This window comes from Pleurodeles waltl, chromosome 3_2, assembly GCF_031143425.1.
Source record: "Pleurodeles waltl isolate 20211129_DDA chromosome 3_2, aPleWal1.hap1.20221129, whole genome shotgun sequence".
NCBI classification, from domain to species: Eukaryota; Metazoa; Chordata; class Amphibia; order Caudata; family Salamandridae; genus Pleurodeles; species Pleurodeles waltl.
The window spans coordinates 199,663,177-199,691,024 of record NC_090441.1 but is presented as its reverse complement, the minus strand read 5'-3'; the positions used below and the strand labels follow the sequence as shown (position 1 = coordinate 199,691,024).

Here is a 27,848-nt window from a genome sequence, read left to right as displayed (position 1 = left end):
AGGACGCCCAGGCTGCAGAAGCGCCTCGAGGCCCAACGAGTTGTAGAAACGTGAGACACAAAGCCGACAACATAGCAACAAGCAGTGTTACATCTTGTGATCCCTCGGATACCTGGGGCCGTTGAAGGGGCCCAGAATACAGCCCCGCGCCCCAGGCACCCCCAGCTTCAATGTCTGCTGCCTGTGCAACGACACAGCGCCTCGAAGCGCGTTTGGCCGCGCCAGCGCTGCCATTAAACAGGGCAATTTCCAAAGGGGGTTCCTGCTTCGCCCTTTCTGATGGCACCTCTGAGGTCTAGGGGTGTGGGGTGAGGAATCGGGGCCCGCATCTGCCGTAGGAGGCTAGTAGGGGTTCGGGCCCCCTCTTTCCCCCACCGTTTAAGGTTAACATAGATTTATACCATGTTATAGTCGGGTGATGGAGCCACTCACAGTCATCTACAGCAGGTGCATCGAGGTGTGTTGCCAGGGATCGTGCCCACGAGCCCTATAGCGCCTCGAACCCCCCGAATGTCAAATCCGCAATGAATGAGACTTGTCCTGTATTTAATAATGTAAATTGGATGTGATCACGGCGCGCCCTCTGACTGCCCGTGGCGGGAGTGTTGGGGTGACCGTCTGTTGTTGGGGGGGGAGGGGTGTTTGGGGTTTCCTTGGCCCAGGGGCGCCGCCATGCTTCCCTCCTCCCTCCCTCGGCCCATCCCTCCCCATCCTCCTTTGTTAGACTCCCTCGCGTCTCCATGGCGACAGCCGCGGGGAGTCCCCCGTATCCACTGACCCCCGTATCCAACAACACAGGCACGTGACCTCTGAGCGCTATAAAACGGGGAGCGGCCAGAGAGCCCTCAGATCACCGCCAGCCCTCGCCGAGCCCTTACCCATCGGACCGAAGGCTTCACCGGGGACCAGGAGACAAGATGGTGAGTACTGGGGTACGGACCCCACCTCTGTGCACCCCTCATTACCTGGGAGAACGCCCCACCCCCCACTGCCGAGGCACCTCTGTTCACCGACCCTTACTCCTAGGACACAGGACTCATCGGGGACCAGGAGACGAGATGGGGGGTACGGACCCCACCTCTGTGCACCCCTCATTACCTGAGAGAACCCCACCCAATGCCCATGCGCCTCTGAGATGGGGGGTACGGACCCCACCTCTGTGCACCCCTCATTACCTGGGAGAACGCCCCCCACTGCCCATGCGCCTCTGAGATGGGGGGTACGGACCCCACCTCTGTCCAGCCCTCATTACCTGGGAGAACGCCCCCCACTGCCCATGCGCCTCTGAGATGGGGGGTACGGACCCCACCTCTGTGCACCCCTCATTACCTGGGAGAACGCCCCACCCCCCACTGCCCAGGCACCTCTGTTCACCGACCCTTACTCCTAGGACACAGGACTCATCGGGGACCAGGAGACGAGACGGGGGGTACGGACCCCACCTCTGTGCACCCCTCATTACCTGGGAGAACGCCCCCCACTGCCCATGCGTCTCTGAGATGGGGGGTACGGACCCCACCTCTGTGCACCCCTCATTACCTGGGAGAACGCCCCACCCCCCACTGCCCAGGCACCTCTGTTCACCGACCCTTACTCCTAGGACACAGGACTCATCGGGGACCAGGAGACGAGACGGGGGGTACGGACCCCACCTCTGTGCACCCCTCATTACCTGGGAGAACCCCACCCCCCATGCGCCTCTGAGATGGGGAGTACTGGGGGTACGGACCCCCTCTGTACCTGGCAGCCACCCCACACCGCCCTTGCACCTCTGTACACCGGCCCCCTACTCCTAGGACACAGGACTCACCCGGGACTAATAGATGAGATGGTGAATACTGGGGGTACGGATCCCCCAGCACCCCTCTATACTTGGCAGTCACCGAACACTGCCCATGCACCTCTGAACACCGACCCGTACCCCTAGAACACAGGACTCAGCGGGGACCAGGAGACGAGAGGAGAATACTCGGGGTACGGACCCCCCTTTGTGCACCCCCCTGTACCGCCACCCCTCAGCAGCAGTCACACTCCGCCTCTATCTCACCCTTCCAGGTAATTAATAACCCCTGCTTTCTCCTTTCTCGGGGTGACGTTAAAATGATGCCCACCCCTGAAAACATGTCAGCAGACGCCCGTGTCTGTACTAACGCCCTAAGCCCCGTGTGCACGCTTCTGCGTTGCATGGAGGTCCTGCATACTTCACGTTCACGCTTGGGCAGCGCATGGAGGGGCCTCTTCGGAGGGTTGGAAGGGGTGGGCACTGGTTCATGAGTTCAGGGAGCGCTGTTCAGATGTGGGGGTGCTGTGGAGGTGCCCACAGCGGGTGCCACCGTTTCATGAGTCGTTCGGATATGGAGGTGCTGTGTACTGTGACAGGTGCACAGAGTGGGATGCCACTGTTTCCTAACTTGTTCTGATGTGGGGTGCTGTGGAGGTGCACACAGTGGGGTGCCACCGGTTTTTGATTTGTTCAAATGTGGGGGTGCTGTGGAGGTGTACAGATTGGGGTGCCAGTGATTCTCGAGCTGTTGAGGTGTGTGTGGTGCCTTGGAGGTGGCACAGAGAGGAGTGTCACTGATTCTTGAGTTGTTCGGGTATGTGTGTGGTGCTATGAATGTGGTACATAGTGGGGTGCCTCTGATTGTTGCGCTGTTTTGGGGTGTGCGTGTGGTGCTGTGGAGGTGGCACGGAGTGGGGTGCCTCTGATTCTTCAGTTGTTTTGGGGTGTGTGTGAGGTGCTATGGATGTGGTACAGAGTGGAGTGCCTCTGATTGTTCAATCCTGTACACTGATTCTGGAGTTCAGATGTGTAGAGGTGGCACAGAGTGGGGAGCCATGATTCTCTAGTTGTTCAGGTGTGTGTGGTGCAGTTGATATGGCACACATGAGGCTGCCACCGTTTCTTGAGTTCTCATGTGGGAATGCTGTGGAGGTGCACAGAGCGGGTGTCACTTATTCTTGACTTGTTCAGTTGTGTGGTGTTGTGGAGGTGGTACAGGTTGGAGTGTCACTGATTCTTGAGTTGTCCAGGTGTGTATCGTGGTGTGGAGGTGGCACAGAGTGGAGTGTCACTGATTTTTTAGTTGTTCAGGTGTGTGTGTGGTGCTATGGAGGTGGTACATAGTGGGGTGCCTCTGATTGTTCAGTCCTGTACACTGATTCTGGAGTTCAGATGTGTAGAGGTGGCACGGAGTGAGTTGCCGTGATTCTCGAGTTGTTCAGGTTGGTGCAGTGGTGTGGAGGTGTTACAGAGTGGGGTGCCTCTGATTCTTGAGTTGTTCAGGTGTGTGTGGTGCTGTGGATGTGGTACGGAGTGGGATGCCTTTGATTCTTGAGTTATTCAGGTGCATGCAGTGATGTGGAGGTGGTACAGAGTGGGGTGCCTCTGATTCGTGAGTTGTTCAGGTGGGTGCAGTGGTGTGGAGGCGGTAGAGAGTGGAGTGCCGCTGATTCTTGAGTTCCGGTGTGTGTGGTGCCTTGGAGGTGGCACAGAGTGGAGTGTCACTGATTTTGTAGTTGTTCAGTTGTGTGTGTGTGGTGCTATGGATGTGGTACATAGTGGGGTGCCTCTGACTGTTCAGTCCTGTACACTGATTCTGGAGTTCAGATGTGTAGAGGTGGCACAGAGTGAGTGTCCATGATTCTCGAGTTGTTGAGGTGTGTATGGTGCTGTGGAGGTGGTACAGAGTGGGGTGCCTCTGATTCTTGAGTTGTTCAGGTGGGTGCGGTGGTGTGGAAGTGGTACAGAATGGGGTGCCGCTGATTCTTGAATTCAGGTGTGTGTGTGTGTGTAACTGTGGAGGTGGCACTGTTTCATGAGTTGTTCAGATGTGGGGTTGCTGTGGCAGGTGCACAGAGTGGGGTGCCTCTGATTCTCGAGTTGTTCAGTCCTGTGCAGTGTTCTAGGGGTGGCACAAACATCCTCCAAACAGCTCTCCTCGCCCATCTCCAAACCTTTCCTCTAGTTTTCTCCCACCTCAAGGTGCGTTCTCCCCAGATAAACGGGCAACCTCAATGGCAGTGACCACACACCGACACCACTTTCACACTTCAGATAGTTGAAATTGTCCCGCTGCTTATTTGTGATGAATTTTGAACAGAAATGATGGTGTAAATATGTCTTACCATTACCCCATTGGAGGAGACTTGTACTGCTATGATTCTTAATTACAATTTCATTAAAAGCAGTGTTTAAAAAAACCGGAGGTGGAACAGAGTGGGGTGCCACTGATTCTTGAGTTGTTAAGTTGTGTGTGTGGTTGTGGAGGTTGTACAAAGTGGGGCGACACTGATTCTTGAGTTGTTCAGATGTGTGTGTGGTGCTATTGTGTGGCACAGAGTGGAGTTTCACTGATTCTTGAGTGCTGTGGGGGTGGTACAGCGTGGGGTGCCATGATTCTTCAGTTGTTCATGTCTTTGTAGTGTTATTGAGGTGGCACAGCTGGACTAGGGTAGTAGAGGTGAGGGGAAGAGCAGCCGTACCTAGGGGTGCATGGGAGGGGCACCGCTGTACCAGGGAGATGAGGGGCACAGGAGCCCCACCTGGGGGTGCAGGTGATGGGCAGTATAGCTATACCAGGGGATAGGTGGAAACATTTGTAGCATGAGATGTGACAATGAGGGGGCCAGCAGCCACACATGCGTGGTGGTGGGACAGAGCAGGTCACAGATCACAGCTTTACCTAAGAGAGGCAGAAGGCAGCCAGTGGTGACCATCAGCTGGCAGTAGGCACACACAGGCAGAGGGCAGCATTCCTAGGCTACGGGTCGGTGTGTGTTCTGCCACAAGCCTTCATGTTTCTACCATGGCCTTTTTTTTTTCTCCACAGCGTGAGTGTATTTCAGTCCATGTCGGCCAGGCCGGAGTCCAGATTGGCAATGCCTGCTGGGAGCTGTACTGCCTGGAGCATGGCATCCAGCCAGACGGACAGATGCCCAGCGACAAGACCATCGGGGGAGGCGACGACTCTTTCAACACCTTCTTCAGTGAGACGGGGGCCGGGAAGCACGTGCCACGGGCAGTCTTTGTGGACCTGGAGCCCACGGTGATCGGTGAGTACAGGTTGTGTCAGTGACCACCTCACTGTGCCAATGGGCTGGGTATGGAGCCAACAGTGATCTGTGAGTCGGTGGGTGTCATTGGTAACCTCACTGTGCCCATTGGTGAGCTATGGAGCCAAGGGTGATCGGTGTGTCGCGGGGTGTCATTGGTCACCTCACTGTGCCCATGGGTGAGTTATGGAGCCAACGGTAATGGTGAGTCAAGGGGTGTCACTGGTCACCTCACTGTGCCCATGGGTGAGTTATGTAGCCAACTGTGATGGTGAGTCACTGGTCACCTCACTGTGCCCATGGGTGAGTTATGGAGCCCACGGTGATGGTGAGTCACGGGGTGTCAGTGGTCACTTCACTGTGCGCATGGGTGAGTTATGGAGCCCAGGGTGATGATGAGTCTATGGGGTGTCAGTGGTCACCTCACTGTGCCCATGGGCTGGGTATGATCAGCATCTCCAGGACTCTTTCCCTGATTTCCATCCTATGTCAGATGCCTGTGGGTAGGGCAGGGCTTCTCCTGGCACCCTGCTCATCTTACATGTCAGAACTGACCATGGCTTCTCATGGTCTGAATCCCATGCTCAGGAGTCTATGGAGGACGTGACATCTCCTGATGTACACGCAGCCTGAATATGTGGACTGGCTATGCAACCCATGCTCATGGGTTGGTGCAGAATGTCTTTATCTGGCACCCTGCTCATGTCTGAACTGACAATGGTTTCTCATGGTTTGAACTCCCTTCTCAGAGGTCTGTGGTGGACATATCGTCTCCTGATGGACACCCTGCAAAGGTTTATGTAATGGCTATGCTTTCTCCAGGTCACCAACACCTGCTCATGTGTCAGTGCAGAATATGGATTCTCAGGGTCTGAACCCCATGCTCAGGGGTCTATAGTTAACATTTCTCCTGATGTACACCCAGCTTAGGTCTGTATAATGATGATGCATTTTCCTGGTTCCCCACTACCTGTTCAGGTGTCTGTGCAGAATATGGCTTCTCCTGGCAGCCAGCTCATGTCAGAACTGGCCATGGTCTGAACCCCCTTCTCAGAGGTCTGTGGGGGAAATACCTTCTGCTGATGTACACCTTACAGAGGTTTGTGTAATGACAATGTTTTCTCCTGGTTCCCAACGCCTGCTCATGGGTCTGTGCAGAATATGGCTTCTCCTGGCATTCTGCCCATGTCTGAACTGACCATGGGTTCTCATGGTCTGAACCTCCTGCTCAGAGGTCTGCAGAGGACATGTCTTCTCCTAATGTTCACCCTGCTGAGGTCTGTGCTTTCTCCTGGTCCCGATGACTTAGCAATGAGTAGTCCCCATCCTTTGTTCAAAGGCAGATGAATCTCATTGGTAGAAGGTCAGTATCTGGGTTTATGCAAGAACTCTTTGTGGCTCTGCAGACCCTACCAAACGTTATGAAGGTATTTTCCACTCTTTAGGGCTTCCATTGGCGTGGATTACATCTTTGTCATTGCACGCCGGTAAAGGGCCATTCATGGTTTTGGCCACCAAACCAGAGGTTGTCACACAAGCAGTGCATTCCCACGAGTGTTAGCTTGCAACACTTGCATTCCCAATGCCAGCCCAACTACTTGCTTATGCCATCATCTGAGTAAGATGAGAGCTGCTTTCCAACCAACCATCCTGATCCCTTGCACTGTCCAATGCTTGAATTGCTGCATCACACTGCTTGTCTGCCTAATCACTCTTTGACTGAGAATCCTTCCTCCCAAATTTGTTCTCTCAGAATCCACTAACAATACCTAATACTTGCGTTTCTTCTCCATTGCTGCTCTCCTGACAGTCGTGTTGTTGCAGCCTATGGGTCTCCGGTCCCTACTCCTGTATCCTATAGTGGGCTGTAGAGGTGTACTCAACTCCAATAAAACTAAACATTATTTTTGCAGATGAGGTTCGGACGGGCACGTACCGCCAGCTATTCCACCCCGAGCAGCTCATCACCGGCAAGGAGGATGCAGCCAACAACTACGCCCGTGGGCACTACACCATCGGCAAGGAGATCATCGACCTGGTGCTGGACCGGACTCGGAAACTGGTATGTACTCTTTTTATCACGTTTGTTTGTATCGAAGAGGTCAGACTGACCAGTGATGCAACTCCTGACACCCACTGAAGATATCAGGCTCTTGCGAGGAGGACCTGGCAGTGCTTAAATTGATCCGGTGGTCTCCGGTGCTCAGCAATGCCACTTACTTGTAAACACCGCCACTTATGACAGCTGCCACTTGGTGGCGTTGTTTGTGCAATTTAAAGATGAGAAGAACAATACTTGTTTATGAAATAATTGTACATTGAAAGCAGCTAATACCTGCTGACCTGCCATTCTAATAGCTTTGGGGGGGCTTCAAACTGTGTTGCCAGACTTGTAGGTGTGTGACGAGTAGTATAGTATATAGTGTAGTATATCGTTGGCAATGCTGGCATGGGCAATGAGTGGTGAAAGCTGCGGTGGCCTCCTGAGGAGGGCCCTGGTTAGGGTGAGATGAGAAGTGCACCCCAGGAGTGGGCTGGGTAAACACAACCTGTGCTTGTGAATGGTCAGCAGGGCAGTGACTCGTCTGACCTGTGACTGACCCTGCCACAGCATCACTGAGGCACCAGGTTTCAGTGCTGACCAGGCCACCACTGGAGAAAGGTTCTTGAAGACATTTGGAGGCAGATTTAAGAGCCCCTATCACCTCCTATCACCACGTTAGCATCATTTGTTAGGCTAATCTATCTTTGTTATACGCCACCGCCCCACAGCAGAGGCGGTCGGAATACCGAACTGCAGCTCTAGCTTTTAGCTGCTAGAAGTCCCTACTGCAGGGGCAATCACTAGCTGCTATTGTGTTTGTAATCAACATCCAGCAGATATTTGAGGCATTCAATGGACTTCAGGGGTCCTTAGTTTATAGGGCACCTGGATGTGAATATGGTGTAATGTTGCCAGATTTAACCAGCTTCACTTGGTCAAAAAGAAGTCTTTTTACAAAGTACATTCTGCCATGTGTCACATGAGGGCAGTGACTGGTGCCAATGCCATGCTCAAAGTTTGGACATTCAAAGTCTTTCTCCAGAATCCTGTTGGACGCTTTTAAAATTCAGTGTTGTGACCAGTGTTTACCTACTGCAGTGTTCTTTAGGATCTCTTGGCCTCTTGGGTGGCACCTGAGAAAACTATTCTAGTCCCCTGATGGGTAACTAGATTTTCCTCCATTTGTAAACATCAGGTCAATAATGACAGAGTTGACTGCTCAATAGATGAAGCAGAACCACTGCGTCTGTACATGGAACTGTTCTTACACTCATTTCCTCCTCCCACACGTAAAAGCCATATATTGGTGGGCAGCTGACTTTAGGATGACAGTACTGGGGTTAACACCTCAGGCAAAACAAATCAACATCCTGAAACCTCAGCCTACGTTTTTCACTCTTCCTGCTCACCAGGTTTCTTCATTTTTATCTTCTCACCTGTCTTGCTTGGTTTAATAGTCTCACTTAATGATATCCTTTAGTCCTAATCTCTGCCTTGGCAATTCTTGTCCTTTCAAAACAGAGTCATCCTTATCCCTTGTCCTTGTGTATTACCTGCTAAACCTTGTTGATGCTCTGTCAGGCTCAGCCTTGTGTTATCAAATAACTCCTAACTAATGTGTATATCTGCAGCCATGCCTGCCACTGAGATAGCCTTCAGCTTCTTAGGTATCAAACACTGTAAACATCACAAGGCTCCAGTTGCACCAACCTGCTCCTTTCAGGGGGGTTTGGCTTTTATTGGGTTCCGTCTCTACGAGAACCATTCTGGTCTAGCTGGTCTCTAAAGATCAGAAGCCCTGCTGCAATAAGTGTTTGTAACTTTATAATTATAATTATTTTGCCATTATACTAACTTCACCCTCTACTTATTCCCACAGGCTGACCAGTGCACTGGACTCCAAGGTTTCCTCATCTTCCACAGCTTCGGTGGTGGCACCGGCTCTGGTTTCACCTCCTTGCTGATGGAACGTCTGTCTGTTGACTACGGCAAGAAGTCCAAGCTGGAGTTTGCCATCTACCCAGCTCCGCAGATCTCCACCGCTGTGGTTGAGCCCTACAATGCCATCCTGACCACTCACACCACCCTGGAGCATTCGGACTGCGCCTTCATGGTGGACAACGAGGCCATCTACGACATCTGCAGAAGGAACCTGGACATTGAGCGTCCGACCTACACCAACCTCAACCGCTTGATCGGGCAGATTGTGTCCTCCATCACAGCCTCTCTCCGGTTCGATGGTGCCCTCAATGTTGACCTCACAGAGTTCCAGACCAACTTGGTGCCCTATCCCCGTATTCACTTCCCCCTGGCCACCTATGCCCCTGTGATCTCTGCAGAGAAAGCCTACCACGAGCAGCTTTCAGTCTCTGAAATCACCAATGCTTGCTTTGAGCCCGCAAACCAGATGGTGAAATGTGACCCGCGCCACGGTAAGTACATGGCTTGCTGCCTGCTATACCGTGGCGATGTGGTGCCCAAAGATGTCAACGCTGCCATCGCCACCATCAAGACCAAGCGTACCATCCAGTTTGTGGACTGGTGCCCAACTGGTTTCAAAGTTGGTATTAACTACCAGCCTCCCACCGTGGTGCCCGGTGGGGATCTGGCCAAGGTGCAGCGTGCGGTGTGCATGTTGAGCAACACCACAGCCATCGCCGAGGCCTGGGCTCGCTTGGACCACAAGTTTGACCTGATGTATGCGAAGCGGGCCTTTGTCCACTGGTATGTGGGTGAGGGGATGGAGGAAGGAGAGTTCTCCGAGGCCCGGGAGGACATGGCCGCCCTGGAGAAGGATTATGAAGAGGTGGGAACGGACAGCGTGGAAGGAGAGGGAGAGGAAGAGGAGGGTGAGGAGTATTAAGCTAACATGCACTGTTCTTACAGATACATTTGCACTGAACTGAAATGGTTTTTTTTAAACTTATATAGAGCTATTTTGGTGAATAAAATAACTCATTAAGGTCTTTGAGTCAAGTGCTCTCATTCCAAATGTTTGTTTAGTTCCAGTGAGAATTGAAATCAGGACTGACTTTTTAAAATGGTTTAATATGTTTTTGCAGATTACATGTGATGTTCATCTTTTGAACAATGATGGTCCCCACATAAAATGCAGTAGAGGTGTAATGCTGTGTAGATAAGATAAATATGAAAGATCTTTTTCAACAGAGACATGCTGGAAGTGAAAGGCCTTTACTGGCTAATGTAAGTCACCCAAGAGCATCTTCTAGGACAGTGGTTCCCAACCTTTTGAATTCTGTGGACCCCCACTTTAACATTAATGGAACCCAGGGACCCCCACTGAATCATCATTGGAATCCGGGGACCAACGCCTGAGTCATTACTGGAAGCTGGGGACCTAATTTGTCAACATTTGTTAATATTTATTAATTTTCTAAGCTCTCCCGGACCCCCTGAGAAGGCTTTGCCGGAACCCCATCGGTGCCCAGACCACAGGGTGGGAACCACTGTTCTAGGATTTATCCCTCTGAGTGCCACCAATGAGTGTGAACCTCCGCTCCACGCTCTCCTGGGTGCACACCGAGCACCTAAACACAGTCTGGTGTCTCCAGTGGATATTGTTCTGGAACCCCACCCTGGTGTTGGTGCACCTCAGTATGATGAAAAGAGGGGCCTCTGGAGAGCTGGGCCGCAGATACCTCATAGATGACACTGCCATGCACAATATACACTATACGTCCATTAACCATAAATAACCTGCATCCATCATCATGCATCCATCACCATGCATCCATCACCATGCATCCACCATCATGCATCCCCGGACATCAATGTCTGCTAGGCATAAAACCATGCATCGGTCGCCATGCATCCATCATCATGCATCGATCGCCATGCAGCCATCATCATGCATCGATCACCATGCATCGATCGCCATGCATCCATCATCATGCATCCATCACCATGCATCCATCACCATGCATCCATCACCATGCATCCATCACCATGCATCCTCTGGACACCAATGTCTGCTAGACATAAAACAGACAATAACAAGGTGTCCACACAGAGCAGGCTGTCCTGGCCTATACCCCGCCCCTAAAAAACAAACTACCCCGACCTCCCCCCACCCCAAGCCCCTAATCCACACCCACTGATTAAAAAAAAAAAAACTACCCCCAACCCTGCCCGAGCCCCACTTACCTTACCACATCCTCTCGCGATACTGACTCCCTCTTTCTCTACCTTGACCACGCATGTGCGTTGTTCAGCACATGCATGGTTAAGGCAGAGAAAAAGGGAGTCCTAGTTAACGCAAGCGGTTCCGCTTGCGTTAACAACAACGTTGTGGTTCTGGAGTTGTTGTTCTGGATGTTTCCCGTCCACCTTTGGTATTTTGTACTCGTCCAACCATCTCTGGATATGCTAATTCAGCTTCTGACTTCATCACCCTCCGAAGGGAGCGACCCTGAGGCGTGGAACACACAGTGGTCAAAGCCGAAGTCCAATTATAGGCCAACCTCTGTTTTGTTAGGTTGGCTAAAGTACCAGAAATACTGTGAATGAACAACTTACATTGTATGTGGAACTAAATGGTCTGCTCCACCCCTCGTAATCAAGTTTTAGAGACGGCCATAGCACAGCGCCAGCTCCTATGGGTCACGGTACATCCAAGGTGCCAGGTAGACAAAGGGGGGACTGCGGCTTTGATTCTTTTAGATCTTAGTGCCACGTGTGGCATGGGAACCTGTAACATCCCTCTCCAGAGATCAGAGGAGAAGGGTGTGCGGGGCATGGCCTTGACTTGGTAAGTTCTTTCCTGTAGGACGCTGTCTCCCAGGTACATACTCAACAGCATTGCTCATAGCCTCACCCATGATCTGGTGTGCCTCAGGGCTCCACTCTCAGGCTGACCCCATACAATCTTTCTGTAAGGCCCCTTGCGGGTATTGTGGAAAGTTGCGGTCTCACACGCTTCGTATGCTGGTGACACCTAGATTGTGGTCTCCCTGTCACCTCAGGTGAATTGGAGTACCAACGCTCTTGATAACTTCCTTACAAAAGTTTCAACCTGGATGAACGCTCAGTCCCTCAAGTTCAGGGGGTAATTCTGAGATTCTGTTTGAGTAGCCATCCTCATCTTTGGGGAATCCTGTCTGTGGCCTGATGCCCTGGGTATATTTCCAACTCCGGTACCTGTTGTGAAGAATCTTAATTTCTGGCTTAACAACAAGCTATGAGCCATCAGGTCACCAAGGTCGCATCCTTGTGTTTTGGAATTCTAAGATGACCTAGGAACATCCTTGGATGCCTTCCTGGTTCAGCCCAAAGAACAGTGATTCAGGCTTTGATTATTTCCAGGCTCGGCTATGGTAACCTCCTTCACCAGGCGTCTCAAAGGTCTTGATCAACTGACGAGTGCAACTGATAGCGCTATGCAGCACGCATGAATGTAGATCACACTCTGGCCCCATTTATCTCAGATCCTTGGTGTTGCCATACAAGCCTGGTCGTTCTTTGCATTCCAGAAACTGACCTTGCCCTAATTCCCAGAGAAGGAATCCCGACAAGGAGGTCGGGCTTTTTCTTATGAGGCCCTAACCTGTGGAGTTCCTTACCTTCTCCTACGAGAGGTTTTCACTCTTTCTCGGTCTCTGTAAATAGTTAAAAACCTAGTTGTTCTGGTTTGTGTGTAGCGAAGGCGTGACTTGCAGTACCAGGGGGAGCATAGCGCTGGGAAACCCTTGCTGGCTAACCATACGCTTTGCAAATCTGGTATTATAATAATGATGAATAACTGAAGTTATTTACCTACAGCCCAGTCTCTCTAAGTAAGATTATGTCTTTTTTGTTTCGAAAACATGAGGCTGGAGAGAAAGATAAAACAGTCCTTTGGTCAGACTTGAAACGCACAGAGAGGAGTGCAGGGGGTTCCTGGCTCACACATACGAAATACAACACTGGTCATGAGCACCAAAGCTTCCCAGAAAGACATGGAACACGTGTGCCAATGCAAGGCCAGTGCAAGCTTCCTTCAAACACATGGAACAAGTATGATACTGCACGGCCAGTGCAAGCTTCCTTCAAACACATGGAACAAGTATGATACTGCACGGCCAGTGCAAGCTTCCTTCAAACACATGGAACGAGTGTGGCACTGCAGGGCCAGTGCAAGCTTCCTTCAAACACATGGAACACGTATGATACTGCACGGCCAGTGCAAGCTTCCTTCAAACACATGGAACACGTATGATACTGCACGGCCAGTGCAAGCGTCCTTCAAAGACATGGAACGAGTGTGGCACTGCAGGACCAGTGCAAGCTTCCCTCAATGACACGGAACGAGTGTGGCACTACAGGGCCACTGCAAGCTTCCCTCAAAGACACGGAATGAGTGTGGTACTGCAGTGCCAATGCAAGCTTCCTTCTAGGACATGGAAATAGTGTGGTACTGCAGGGCCACTGCAAGCTTCCCTCAAAGACACGGAATGAGTGTGGTACTGCAGGGCAGTGCAAGCTTCCTTCAAAGACATGGAACGATTGTGGCACTGCAGGGCCAGTGCAAGCTTCCTTCAAAGACATGGAACGAGTGTGGTACTGCAAGGCCACTGCAAGCTTCCCTCAATGACACGGAACAAGTATGGCACTGCAGAGCAGTGTAAGCTTCCTTCAAGCACATGGAATTAGAGTGGTACTGCAAGGCCAGTGCAAGCTTCCTTCAAAGACATGGAACGAATGTGGTAATGCACGGCCAGTGCAAGCTTCCCTCAAAGACATGGAACAAGTGTGGCATTTTTCTCTTTCTTTTCACACGTCTTTCATTATTTTTTCCTATTTATCTTTCGTTTGCATTTTCCTTTCTTATTCCAGGGCCCATGACACCGTTACTACGCCACTTGTCTTCTCCATCTTTACTCCCGACTCCCTCTTTCCTCTCACTCTCCAATCCGTATCAAATTATATTTTTGTTATAGTGTTTTCAGCATTACACTCTAATGCCAAAAGTTTATTTCTGATAAAGGTTTATATGATAATATTATATGTTTTAAGATAGAGGAAGAAGGTAAATGGAAGTGCTTTAGTTAAATGCTGAGCCACTGGAATTATATGGCAGGAAAAGACAAACTTATGAGGCAGGGTTGACCGATTTATGTGGTAAGAAAAGTCCAGTTATGAAATTACAATGCCAATAGCTCTAACTCAAGAAAATGGGAAGCCAATTGCATTGCAAATGCTTGTTACCCTGTGTTGCTGGTGTGAAATCTACAGGCTCATTCACCCTTTTAAAAGTTCCACTACTGTGTGCCTAACTCACCCTTGGACTAGATCAAGTACTGAGGACTGGGACATTACATGAAGGACTCTGGGTTCCATTTAAGGAAGCCCAGACCTGCCTGGTGAAAACATGAGGAGCAAAGGAATGCCCCCAGACAGATACGTTTATTGCTGCAGTCCTATAAGCTGCAAGAGACCTGCACCGGAGGATGGGAGAGCCAGGATCTTGTCTGTGCATTTCAAAGGTCTTTCTGATTCAGTGACAATCACAAGGAATGGGCCTGGACACATCTCAGGAAGAGATACATAGGGCTGACAACCCAGGGTTAACCTTAGATGCACATATCACTTTGGCTGACAACCGGGTGTGAGCTCTGGTCACTCTCATGAGTCTTGTTGTGGGTTAACCAGCTTCTGAGTCCCGTCTGCTGTGATGGACGTCCTTTCAGGAGGAAGATGAAGGGTAGAAATGTCAATTTCAAAGAGGCAGAACCCCAGCATAAACCATCAAAAGTCCAGACCCTAAATCACATTTTGTGTCAGGAAAAGAACTATAAGTAGGGTAGTTTTAGGGGGGCGTGGCCAGATGGCGATCGCGCTGGCCATGTAAAACTGGAGCTCCAGCTGGGCCCGGTAATTATCCTGTTGTGAAGGCTGGCGTCTGCGTTTCAGAGGCCGTCCAATTATCGCCACTAGCCACTGGAGCTTATGTGGAATCGAGCGAGATGATCCCGGTCGCTTGAGATGCAACGCCGAGAGCGGCTGAGGAGCCGCGGAGCGGGAGGCTGCTGGGCCTGCCTGTAGGTCATGGCAGGGGAGCGCATGCAGCGGCAGAGCCCAAGGGCTGCAGAAGGATGAGCAGAGGAGGTGGGCCCACGCTGCACCCGGACTGGAAGCAGGAATCTTGGCCTTGACCCCTGCAAACCCACGGAGGCACCTTGGCTAACCGGGGTCTAGTCGAGGAGCGAGGCCAGAGAGAATCCGAGCCGACCGGGTCCACCGGGTAAGGACGTGACTGCCCAGTATCATTACTTCTGTTTTGTCTACATTTAATTGGAGCATGCTTTCAGTCATCCATCTTGACACTGCCTGTAAACAAAGAGACAATGAAAGTCCATCAGTACCTGAATTAGTAGAAAAAGAAACCACTAGCTGGGTGTCATCTGCATAAGAAACTAGTGAAAGTCTGAATGGCTCCACTATCTTAGCCAGGGGGGTGTATAGATATTAAATAAAGTAGGACTAAGGGAAGAGCCCTGTAGCACACACAGCTACATTTAATCTAGCTGGAAAGGTAAGAACGGTCAAGGACCTGAAATGATCTCCCCCTCAGAAACGATGAAAGCCAACTTAGTGCCCCTCCCTTGATTCCAATGTCCTTCATCCTGTGACATAGTAAATGGTGATCAACTGTATCGAAGGCAGCACTGAGGTCGAGGAGTACAATCGCCGTCATGCACCCGTGATCCATACAATTCCTGGCCTCTTCCATGACGGCGATTGTAGGAGGCTGGCCTGACTTATAGTGGATACCTGATGGTACTTACACCTTGTGCCAGGTCCAGTTACCCCTTATTAGTAGATTAGTAGTGTTCTAGCAGTTTAGGCTGATAGAGGTAGCTATAGCAGAGCAGCTTAGGCTGAACTAGGAGACATGCAAAGCTCCTACTATACCACTTATATCATAAAGCGCTATATCATAAGAATCACAATACTCAGAGTTACAAAAAAATAAAGGTACTTTATTTTAGTGACAATGTGCCAAAAATATGTCAGAGGATATACTCCCATAGGAGGTAAGTAAAATACACAAAATATACACACCAACCAAAATCAGGTAACTAAACAGTTGGAAAAGTAGTGCAAACACTGTGGAATACAATAGGATGCAATAGGCCTAGGGGCAACACAAACCATATACAAAGAAAGTGGAATGCGAACCCCTTAGGGACCCCAGACCTAGTGTAGTGTGGAGAGGGTCGCTGGGAGTGTATGAAAACACTAAGGGTGTCCAAGATACTCCACCCCAAGACCCTGAAAAGTAGGAGTAAAGTTACCCTACTTCCCCAGAAACACACTAAAGTGGTGATAGGAGATTCTTCAAACACCACAACAGACTGCAAAGTACTGAAGACAGATTCCTGGACCTGAGGACCTGTGAAGGAAGGGGACCAAGTCCAAGAGTCACGAAAGTGTCCAGGGGGGGCAGGAGCCCACTAAACCCCGGATGAAGGTGCAAAATGGCTGCCTCTGGGTGGAAGACGCTGAAGAGACTGCAACAACAGAAGACGCCAGGAACTTCTCCTTTGCACAGAAGATGTCTCACGGCGTGGTGGAGGATGCAGAGTTGTTTCCACGCAGAAAGACCATAAACAATCATTGCTAGCTGCAAAGGTCGTAGGTGAAGAAAATGAGTGCTGCCCGGGCCCAGGAAGGACCAGGAGGTTTCCCCTTGGAGGAGGAGACAGAGGGGGCAGTCAGCAGCACAGAGAGCCCATGCAAAAGCAGGCAGCACCCGCAGAAGCACTTGAACAGGGGTTCAAGAAATCTGAGCACAGTGGTTGTCTCAAGACTACAAAGGAGAGTCCCACAAAGCCGGTGGTCAACTCAGCGAGTTGAGCAATGCAGGACTGAGTGCTGGGGAGTTGGGCTATGCTGTACATGAAGGATTCCTTGCAAAAGTGCACAGAAGCCTTAGCAGCTGCAGTTCACGCAGTACACAGGATTACTATCTGGCGTGGGGAGGCAAGGACATACCTCCACCACATTTGGACAGATGGACCACTGGACGGTCGGGGTCACTTGGATCCAGCTCCTGTGTTCCAGGGACCACGCTCGTCAAGATGAGAGGAGACCCAGAGGACCGGTGATGCAGAGGTTTGGTGCCTGAGTTAGCAGGGGGAAGATTCAGTCGACCCATGGGAGATTTCTTCTTGGCTTCCAGTGCAGGGTGAAGGCAGCCAGCCCTCAGAGCTTGCACCACCAGGAAGCAGGATTAGGCACTACAATGTTGCTGGTAGTCATCTTGTTACTTTGTTGCGGATTTTGCAGGCATCCTGGAGCAGTCAGGTGGCAATCCTTGGCAGAAGTCGAAGAGGAAGATGCAAAGGAACTCTGGTGAGCTCTTGCATTCGTTATCTGCAGAGAAACCCACAGGAGAGACCCTAAATAGCCCTCAGAGGAGGTTTGGCCACCTAACCAGGTAAGCACCTATCAGGAGGGGTCTCTGACTTCACCTGCTGGCACTGGCCACTCAGAGGCCTCCATTGTGCCCTCACACCTCTGCATTCAAGATGGCAGAGGTCTTGGACACACTGGAGGAGCTCTGGGCACCACCCCTGGGGTGGTGATGGACAGAGGATTGGTCACTTTCTTTTCCTTTGTCAAGTTTCGCGCCAGAGCAGGGTTTGGGAGATCCCTGAACTGGTGTATACTGGCTATGCAAGGAGGGCACTATCTGTGCCCTTCAAAGCATTTCCAGAGGCTGGGAGAGGCTACTCCTCCCCAGCCCTTAACACCTATTTCCAAAGGGAGAGGGTGTAACACCCTCTTTCAGAGGAAATCCTTTGTTCTGCCTTGCTGGGACTGGGCTGCCCAGACCCCAGGAGGGCAGAAGCCTGTCTGTGGGTTGGCAGCAGCGGTAGCTGCAGTGAAAACCCCAGAGAGCTAGTTTGGCAGTACTCGGGTTCCATGCTGGAGCCCCAGGGGTGCATGGGATTGGCACCCCAATACCAGATTTGGCATGGGGGGACAATTCCATGATCTTAGACATGTTCCATGGCCATATTCGGAGTTACCATTGTGAAGCTACATATAGGTATTGACCTATATGTAGTGCACACGTGTAATGGTGTCCCCGCACTCACGAAGACTGGGGAAATTGCCCTGAACTATGTGGGGGCACCTTGGCTAGTGCCAGGGTGCCCTCACACTTAGTAACTTTGCATCTAACCTTCACTAAGTGAGGGTTAGACATATAGGTGACTTATAAGTTACTTAAGTACAGTGTAAAATGGCTGTGAAGTAACGTGGACGTTATTTCACTCAGGCTGCAGTGGCAGTCCTGTGTAAGAATTGTCTGAGCTCCCTATGGGTGGCAAAAGAAATGCTGCAGCCCATAGGGATCTCCTGGAATCCCAATACCCTGGGTACCTAGGTACCATATACTTGGGAATATAAGGGTGTTCCAGTGTGCCAATCAGAATTGGTAAAAATGGTCACTAGCCTGCAGTGACAATTTTAAAAGCAGAGAGAGCATAAGCACTGAGGTTCTGGTTAGCAGAGCCTCAGTGATACAGTTAGGCACCACACAGGGAACACATTCAGGCCACAAACTATGAGCCTGGTCTTGGCTAGCAGGATCCCAGTGAGACAGGTAAAAACAAACTGACACACAAGTAAAAATGGGGGTAACATGCCAGGCAGGATGGTACTTTCCTTCACAACCCCGTCCCCTAAACGAGGGACAATAAGCTAACCTTGCCCAGATAAGTCTTCATTGTCTAAGTGGAAATATCTGGAGAGTCCATCTGCATTGGAGTGGGCACTCCCAGGTCTATGTTCCACTATATAGTCCATTCCCTGTAGGGAGATGGACCACCTCAACGATTTAGGGTTTTCACCTTTCATTTGTTTAAGCCATAATAGAGGTTTGTGGTCTGTCTGAACAATAAAGTGAGTACCAAACAGGTATGGTCTCAACTTTTTCAGTGCCCAGACCACAGCAAAGGCCTCCCTCTCTATAGCAGACCAACGCTTTTCTCTAGGGTTCAACCTCCTGCTGATAAAAGCAACAGGTTGATCCTGGCCCTCAGTGTTACGCTGTGATAGCATTGCCCCCACCCCTAATTCAGAAGCATCAGTCTGGACTATGAACTTCTTGGAGTAACAAGGGCTTTTTAGGACAGGTGCAGAGCACATGGCCTGTTTGAGCTCATCAAAAGCCTTTTGACAGCTAGCTGTCCACAATACCTTTTTAGGCCTCTTCTTACTAGTGAGGTCATTAAGAGGAGCTGCAATGAAGCCATAATTCTTGATGAACCTCATATAGTAAGTACCCTGTGAGGCCTAGAAAGGGTCTCACCTGGGTTTGAAGTGTAGGAGGAGCCCATTCCATAATGGTCTGGATCTTCCCCTGCAGTGGTGCAATCTGTTTCCCAGCTACCAGGTGGCCCAGATAAACCACTTTCCCCTGCCCTATCTGGCACTTTGAAGCCTTGATAGTGAGGCCTACCTTTTGCAGGGCCTCCAAAACTTTCCATAGGTGGACCAGGTGCTCATCCCAGTTGGAGCTAAAGACATCTATATCATCTAGTTATGCTGCACTAAATGTTTCCAAACCTTGCAGGACTGTGTTCACCAACCTCTGAAAAGTGGCAGGTGCATTGTTTAAACCAAAGGGCATCACAGTGAACTGATAGTGCCCTCCAATGGTGGAAAATGCAGTTTTAGGTTTAGCATCTTCTGATAATTTAATCTGCCAATACCCTGCAGTTAAGTCAAAAGTGTTTAGATACTTGGAAGAAGCCAGTGTATCTATCAGCTCATCTGCCCTGGGTATAAGGGGAGCATCAGTTTTGGTTACTTGATTGAAACCTCTATAGTCAACACAAAACCTAATTTCTCTCTTACCATCTTTACTGTGAGGTTTTGGGACAAGCACCACTAGGCTAGCCCATGGGCTTTCCGAAGGCTCAGTCACTCCTAAGTCCAGCATTTTCTGTACCTCTTGTTTAAAGCAATCCCTGACATGGATATGCTGCCTATAAATCTTACTTTTGACAGGTAAACTGTCTCCAGTGTTGATTGTGTGCTCACACCAGGTAGTGGTACCTGGTATCAGCGAGAAGAGGTCAGAAAATTGGCCTAGGAGATTTACCCAGTTGTCCTTCTGCTCAGTAGTAAGGAAATCTGCAAGCACCACTCCCTCCACTAAGCCATCAGCTTCAGTGGTGGAGAAAAGATCAAGGAGAAGGTCTCTCTCTTCTTCCTGTCCCTCATCAGTTGCCATGAGCAGGGCTAAGTTAGCCCTCTCATAGTAGGGTTTTAGGTGATTGACATGGAGCACCCTAAGGGGACTCCTGGCAGTGCCCATGTCTACCAAGTAGGTAACCTCACCCTTCTTCCGAACAATGAGATGGGGTCCACTCCATTTGTCTTGCAGTGCTCTTGGGGCCACAGGCTCCAATACCCACACCTTCTGTCCTGGGTGGTACTGGGTCAGGAAAGCCTTCTGGTCATGCCATTGCTTTTGGAGCTCTTGGCTGGCCTGAAGGTTTTTACTGGCATTTTTCATGTACTCAGCCATTCTGGATCTTAGGCCAAATATATAGTCCACAATGTCTTGCTTTGGAGCTTTTAAAGGTTGTTCCCAACCCTCCTTCACAAGTGTAAGGGGTCCTCTCACAGGGTGCCAAAAGAGGAGTTCAAAGGGGCTAAATCCCACTCCTTTTTCGGGTACCTCCCTGTAAGCAAAAAGGAGGCATGGCAACAGGATATCCCATCTCCTTCTGAGTTTTTCAGGGAGTCCTATAATCATACCTTTGAGAGTTTTATTAAACCTCTCAACCAGACCATTTGTTTGTGGATGACAAGGAGTAGTGAACTTATAAGTTACACCACACTCCTCCCAAATAGCTTTGAGGTATGCAGACATGAAGTTACTACCTCTGTCTGACACCACTTCCTTAGGGAAGACCACTCTGGAACAGATTCCCAGGAGGACCTTTGCCACTGCAGGAGCTGTAGTGGTCCTTAAGGGAATTGCTTCAGGATACCTAGTGGCATGATCCACTACCACCAGGATAAACCTATTGTCTGAAGCTGTTGGAGGGTCAAGGAGGCCAACTATGTCAACCCCTACCCTTTCAAAGGGGACCCCAACCACAGGAAGTGGAATTAAGGAGGCCTTCGGTTTGCCACCAGTCTTGCCACTGGCTTTGCATGTCACACACGAGCGACAAAACTCTTTAGTGTCCTCTGACATATGAGGCCAGTGAAACAATGGAACAAGCCTGTCCCAAGTTTTACTCTGGCCCAAATGCCCAGCCAAAGGAATATCATGTGCCAAGGTTAGAAGAAACTCCCTATACTGCAAAGGGATAACCAATCTCCTGGCAGCTCCAGGTTTAGGGTCCCTTGACTCAGTATAAAGGAGGTTGTCTTCCCAATACACCTTATGGCTATCAGTGACATCCCCATTCTGCTGTTTGACAGCTTGCTGTCTTAAACCCTCTAGTGTGGGACAGGTCTGCTGTGCCACACTCAGCTCTTCCCTATCAGGCCTCCTGCACCCAAAAGCTCAGCAGTGTCTGCTGCCAGCTCATCTGATGTAGGTTCTGCACAGGGAGAGGATTCCTCTTCCTCGAAAGGGGAATCTTCTGGAGAGGGAGGGATAGTGGGCAAGGATTTACCCTTTCTACCAATTGCTTTTGGGAGCACTTGGTCCATTGTTCCAGAATCCATGTTTCCCTGTCCTCTTTGCTTCTTGGCCTGAGCCCTTGTCAAAGCAAAGATATGCCCAGGAATGCCCAGCATTGCTGCATGAGCCTCCAACTCCACTTCAGCCCAAGCTGATGTCTCCAAATCATTGCCTAGTAAGCAATCTACAGGTAAATCAGTGGCTACCACAACTTTCATTAGACCATTACCCCATCCCCCCCCCCCAGTAGAGATTCGCAGCAGCCATGGGGTGGCTAAGAGTGTTGTTATGAGCATCAGTCACTTGGCACTGCTGACCAAGTAGGTGTTGATCAGGGTGGACCAGTTTCTCAACCACCATAGTGACACTGGTTCCTGTATCCCTGTAGGCCTCAACCCCAACACCATTTATTAGGGGAAGTTACTTGTACTTACCCATATTAAGGGGACATGCAACCAAGGTGGCAAAGTCAATACCACCATCAGAGACTAAAACAGCCTCTCTGGTCTCCCTAACAAGACCAACCCCAACTACACTACCAATGGTGAGCCCAGCTACACCCTTAGATTGGCTATTTGTAGTAGACTTCCTACCACCACTGCTATTACTAGGGGCCCTAGAGGTTGCAGTTGGGGTTGTGGTATTGGGAGCCTTGGTGTTTTTCTTTGGACAAGTGGAATCACTTTCCCAATGGCCTTCACTTTTACATAAATAACACCATGGCTTCTTTTGATTGTGGGAAGAGGATTTGGACCCACCACCCCCAGAGGATTTTTGTGGGTCTGATGAAGACTCAGAATGTTTTTTATCTTTGTCCCCACCCTTGTCAGAAGACTTACCATCCTTCTTCTTGCCATCCTTGTCACCCCTTGTATGAACTTTTCTGTTCACTCTTGTTCTGACTCATTTGTCTGCCTTCTTTCCCAATTCTCGGGGAGAGGTCAGATCTGAGTCTACCAAGTACTGGTGCAACAAATCACACACACAATTGATCAAAATATGCTCTCTCAGGATTAGATTATACAGGCTTTCATAGTCAGTCACCTTACTGCCATGTAACCAACCCTCCAAGGCCTTCACTGAACAGTCTACTAAGTCTGTACAGTCTTGAGGGGACTCTTTTCTGGTATGTCTGAACTTTATCCTGTATTCTTCAGTGGTTAAGCCAAATCCATCTAAGAGTGCATCCTTCAAAACTTTGTAATTATTGGCATCACTTTCCCTGACAGTAAGGAGCCTATCCCTACCCTTACCAGTGAAGGATAGCCACAAGATAGCAGCCCACTGCCTTTGAGGGACCAACTGTACCATACAGGCACTCTCAAGTGCAGCAAACTACTTGTTGATGTCATCCCCCTCCTTGTAGGGGGGGACTTTCTTATGCAGGTTTCTGGAATCTTGTTCTCTTATAGGATTGCTATCAAAAACACTGTTGCTGCCACCACGGGGAACTAACCTCAACCTCTGCCTTTCCCTTTCTGCATCTAGAGATTCCCTGTCTAAGGCCAGCTGCTGCTGTCTTAGCTTCAGCCTGGCCTCTTCCAACCTCAGCTTTCCGAGTTTCCTTTCCATAGTGTTATCCTCAGGGTGGGAGGCTTGGTAATTCTGAGACTCAGAAGAAATGTGGTAATTGGCAGAGTGAGACCTCTCTCTAACTGGCTGGACTCTAGTAACCTGGCCTTTTGGAGTGAAAGTTGCCCTACTAGTATGTGACCCCCTCCCACTACCAGTGTCACTAGGAGGCCTGTTAGCTGGCAGGTCTTTGGATGAACCCTCCCCAGCATCCTCAGGGGATTCCTCTGATTCTTGCTGGGTACCCCCCTTCTCTACCTCCTGATCCTGGGATGGGCCAGACTGGTTCTGGTAACTTTCTAGGAGATGGCTAAGGAGATCTTTGGTAGCGTTCTTACCAATGCTTAAACCTCTTTCTATACAGAGTCCCCTCAAACTTTTCAAGTTTAAACTACCATAGGTTGCCTGGACAACTGTGGGAGTAAGTTCTACTGCAGACATGATTGTTAGAAAGGGTTTAGGACAGAGAGAAAAAAGTTTAGAAACTTTTAGAGAAAAGAGAAAAACGTTTTCAAACTTTTCAAAACTTTTGAAAACTTTTCAGAAACTTTTTAGAAAGTTTGTAGAAAGAAAGTTCAACTGTTTAGGTTAACTGTGTATATTTTTAAGTATTTGGTATATGTTTTTCTTATGAAAAGCACCAATGACAAAGTGGTAAAACCGTTACAAGTACTTATCCCACCGCTGCACCACCAATGTAGGAGGCTGGCCTGGCTTATAGTGGGTACCCGGTGGTACTTACACCTTGTGCCAGGTCCAGTTATCCCTTATTAGTAGATTAGTAGTGTTCTAGCAGTTTAGGCCAATAGAGGTAGGTATAGCAGAGCAGATTAGGCTGAACTAGGAGACATGCAAAGCTCCTACTATACCACTTATATCATATAGCACTATATCATAAGAATCACAATACTAAGAGTTACTAAAAATAAAGGTACTTTACTTTAGTGACAATGAGCCAAAAATATCTCAGAGGATATACTCCCTTAGGAGGTAAGTAAAATACCCAAAATATACACACAAACCAAAATCAGGTAACTAAACAGTTAGAAAAGTAATGCAAACACTGACGAATACAATAGGATGCAATAGGCCTAGGGGCAACACAAACCATATATTAAGAAAGTGGAATGCGAACCACTTAGGGACCCCAGGCCTAGTGTAGTGTGTAGAGGGTTGCTGGGAGTGTAAGAAAATACTAAGGGTGTCCAAGATACCCCACCCCAGGACCCTGAAATGTAGGAGTAAAGTTACCCTACTTCCCCAGAAACACACTAAAGTGGTGATAGGAGATTCTGCAAAGACCACAACAGACTGCAAAGCACTGAAGACGGATTGCTGGACCTGAGGACCTGTAAAGGAAGGGGACCAAGTCCAAGAGTCACGAAAGTGTCCAGGGGGGCAGGAGCCCACTAAACCCCGGATGAAGGTGCAAAATGGCTGCCTCCGGGTGGAAGAAGCTGAAGATTCTGCAACAACGGAAGATGCCAGGAACTTCTCCTTTGCACAGAAGATGTTCCACAGCGTGCTGGAGGATGCAGAGTTGTTTCTACACAGAAAGACCGCAAACAAGCCTTGCTAGCTGCAAAGGTCGCAGTTGAAGAAAATGGGTGCTGCCCGGGCCCAGGAAGGACCAGGAGGTTGCCCTTGGAGGAGGAGACAGAGGGCGTGCTCAGCAGTACAGAGAGCCCACGCAGAAGCAGGCAGAAACACTTGAACAGCGGTTCAAGAAATCTGAGCATGCCGGTCATCTCAACACTACAAAGGAGAGTCCCACGAAGCTGGTGGTCAACTCAGTGAGTTGAGCAATGCAGGTCGGAGTGCTGGGGACCTGGGCTATGCTGTGCATGAAGGATTCCTTGCAAAAGTGCACTGAAGCCCTAGCAGCTGCAGTTCACGCTGTACACAGGATTACTGTCTGGAGTGGGGAGGCAAGGACTTACCGCCACCAAATTTGGACAGATGATCACTGGACTGTCGGGGTCATTTGGATCCAGCTCCTGTGTTCCAGGATCCACGCTCATAAAGATGAGAGGGGACCCAGAGGACTGGTGATGCAGAGGTTTGGTGCCTGCGTTAGCAGGGGGAAGATTCCGTCGACCCACAGGAGATTTCTTCTTGGCTTCCAGTGCAGGATGAAGGCAGCCAGCCCTAAGAGCATGCACAGGAAACAGTTGAGAAAGCCGGCAGGATTAGGCGCTACAATGCTGCTGGTAGTCGTCTTGCTACTTTTCTGCGGTTTTGCCGGCGCCCTGGAGCAGTCAGCGGTTGATCCTTGGCAGAAGTCGAAGAGGGAGATGCAGAGGAACTCTGGTGAGCTCTTGCATCCGTTATCTGCAGAGAAACCCACAGGAGAGATCCTAAATAGCCCTCAGAGGAGGCTTGGCCACCTAACCAGGTAAGCACCGATCAGGAGGGATCTCTGACGTCACCTGCTGGCACTGGCCACTCAGAGGCCTCCATTGTGCCCTCACACCTCTGCATTCAAGATGGCAGAGGTCTTGTCGCGCCACTGCGTGCGGCGCAAGCCGAACACTCGGCTCGGGCCTCAGCGCGCAGCGCTGAGACACGCCGCGCCCCCAGTCTCTCTTGCAGCATCAGAGGCCCCAAATTGGGCTTGGGGCCTCGTTTCTTTCTAGCGCTGCATGCTTTCTGGCATATCTAACCTCTCCCCCACTCACCTGCTATTGTTGTCCTTTCTTTCTGTCGCCCTCATTTGTGCTTCCCGCTACGTTTTTCCTTCTTTCCCATTATTCCCCTCTCCTCCCATCATGCATTGGTTCCCTACTCTCTATGGCTCCTTGTCCATTACTTTCTATGTGTTTTTCCCTATCTAATATGGTTTCCTTGCACTTCCTGTTTTTGGGTATTAAAGGGCTGTGATTCTTTCCCTCCTTGCGCTGCAACACTTTCTGTTTGGATGGTGTCTTCGCTCCTTCTTCCTTGTGTCAGATACTGGTTACTCGTCTGTTCCAGTGTTTTCCTGTTCATTTTTGATCTTATATTTACTTATTGATTTTTGCTCCTGTTCCAGGAAATTTCCTTTTTGAGTTTTTTTCCCCTTTTTAGGTTTTTTTTTCCCTCTGGCACTACTTCTGAAGGACACGGACTGCCCTTGGCATTTCTATCGCCTGCAGCACTGTGGCTACCAGAAAGAGTCACCCCTACCTGGGCCAAGGCCGAACATTCAGGAACAAGAACTTTGCCACTCGTTCAGCAGACTCCAGGTTCAAGCAATGCGTAAGTCGTGACAGATTGCAGCACCAAATACACCCGGCGTCGTCTAACACCATGGATGATACAGTGGCGGCTGCTGCACATCCTGATCAGTCCCTTCTGGCAACCATTCAGCAACAGCCTCAGGAACTGCAACAATTACGCAACGAGAATACTGCCTTACGACAGGCTTTGGCTTTCAACAGTACAGATGTTCCTACCGTTTCCATCTCAACTCCTCGCTACTCCGGTGAACCAACAAAACTGTGAGAGTTCTTAGATGCATTGACTGTTTACTTTGCCTTCCGACCCACACAATTTTCTCACGACAAGACAAAGGTGGGTTATCTTATCAGTGCCCTATCCGGTCCTGCCTTGGCCTGGGCGACTCCGATGGTATCATCCAATGACCCAGTATTGTCTGATTATCCAGCCTTCGTGAATCGGTTTAAACAGATGTTTAGTCGTCCAGGATTGGAGGCCTCTGCTGAAGAAGCACTGTGTAACATCCAACAAGGCTCTCAAGATGTCCTCTAATATATTACATGCTTTTGACAGTTTGCGGCCGAGAGAACCTGGGTGGAGCGAACTCTGTTTACGCTATTTCGTAGAGGGCTAAAGGAGGAGATCAATGACGAGTTAGTGCACTCCACCCGAGTTGAAGATCTTCGCGGTCTGATGGATTTAGCTCTTTCCATCGAATATCATCTCCAAGAACGACGTTTGGAAAAAAGAAGAAACATGACATTCCCAGCCAAGTACCACACATGCCTTTTGGCACCGTCCGGAGGAACCTCACCCACCTGTCAGAGAAACCGAAGGTGAACCTATGCAGGTGGATACTACTCGTGGTCCTCTTTCTGTCAGTGAGCGGGAAGAAAGACGTAAAAAAGGATTTTTCTTGTATTGTGGTGCTGCCGGTCATATGCTTCATACATGCCCCGTTTGCCCTCCAAAGCCATCGGGAAACGCTACTTCCCGTCCTCTGTAAGAACGGAGGGGACGGGATCATCTGCTATACCTTCCATCAGTTCTTTCAAGGACAATGCCACAACTTTGTTTATGCTTCCTGTGACTCTGCAGTTACCTGACAGTCGTCAGGAGAGAACAATGGCCTTACTTGATTGTGGTGCTGGTGGCATTTATATGGATAAGTTTTGGGCCACAACACAACAAATACCAACACGACCCAAGGAAGTTCCGGAACAAGAACACACAGTGGATGGGTTCTTAATATCCTCTGGTCCAGTCGATACTACTACCCTGATTCTAAGTTTACAATTTGGGAACCACCAACAACACGTCTCC

The 27,848-nt window shown here is 49.9% G+C and overlaps 1 protein-coding gene across 1 annotated transcript; it reads left to right on the top strand.

Annotated features, from left to right (window-relative positions):
- The first annotated feature begins 96 nt into the window (after positions 1 to 96).
- On the top strand, positions 97 to 10,063 carry LOC138286689 (tubulin alpha-1D chain-like). The gene is made up of 4 exons (XM_069227174.1): positions 97 to 920; positions 4,833 to 5,055; positions 6,969 to 7,117; positions 8,979 to 10,063. Exons 1-4 carry the CDS (start codon positions 918 to 920, stop codon positions 9,960 to 9,962), a joined length of 1,359 nt encoding a protein of 452 aa, XP_069083275.1. The 5' UTR covers positions 97 to 917; the 3' UTR covers positions 9,963 to 10,063.
- The last annotated feature ends 17,785 nt before the right edge of the window (positions 10,064 to 27,848 follow it).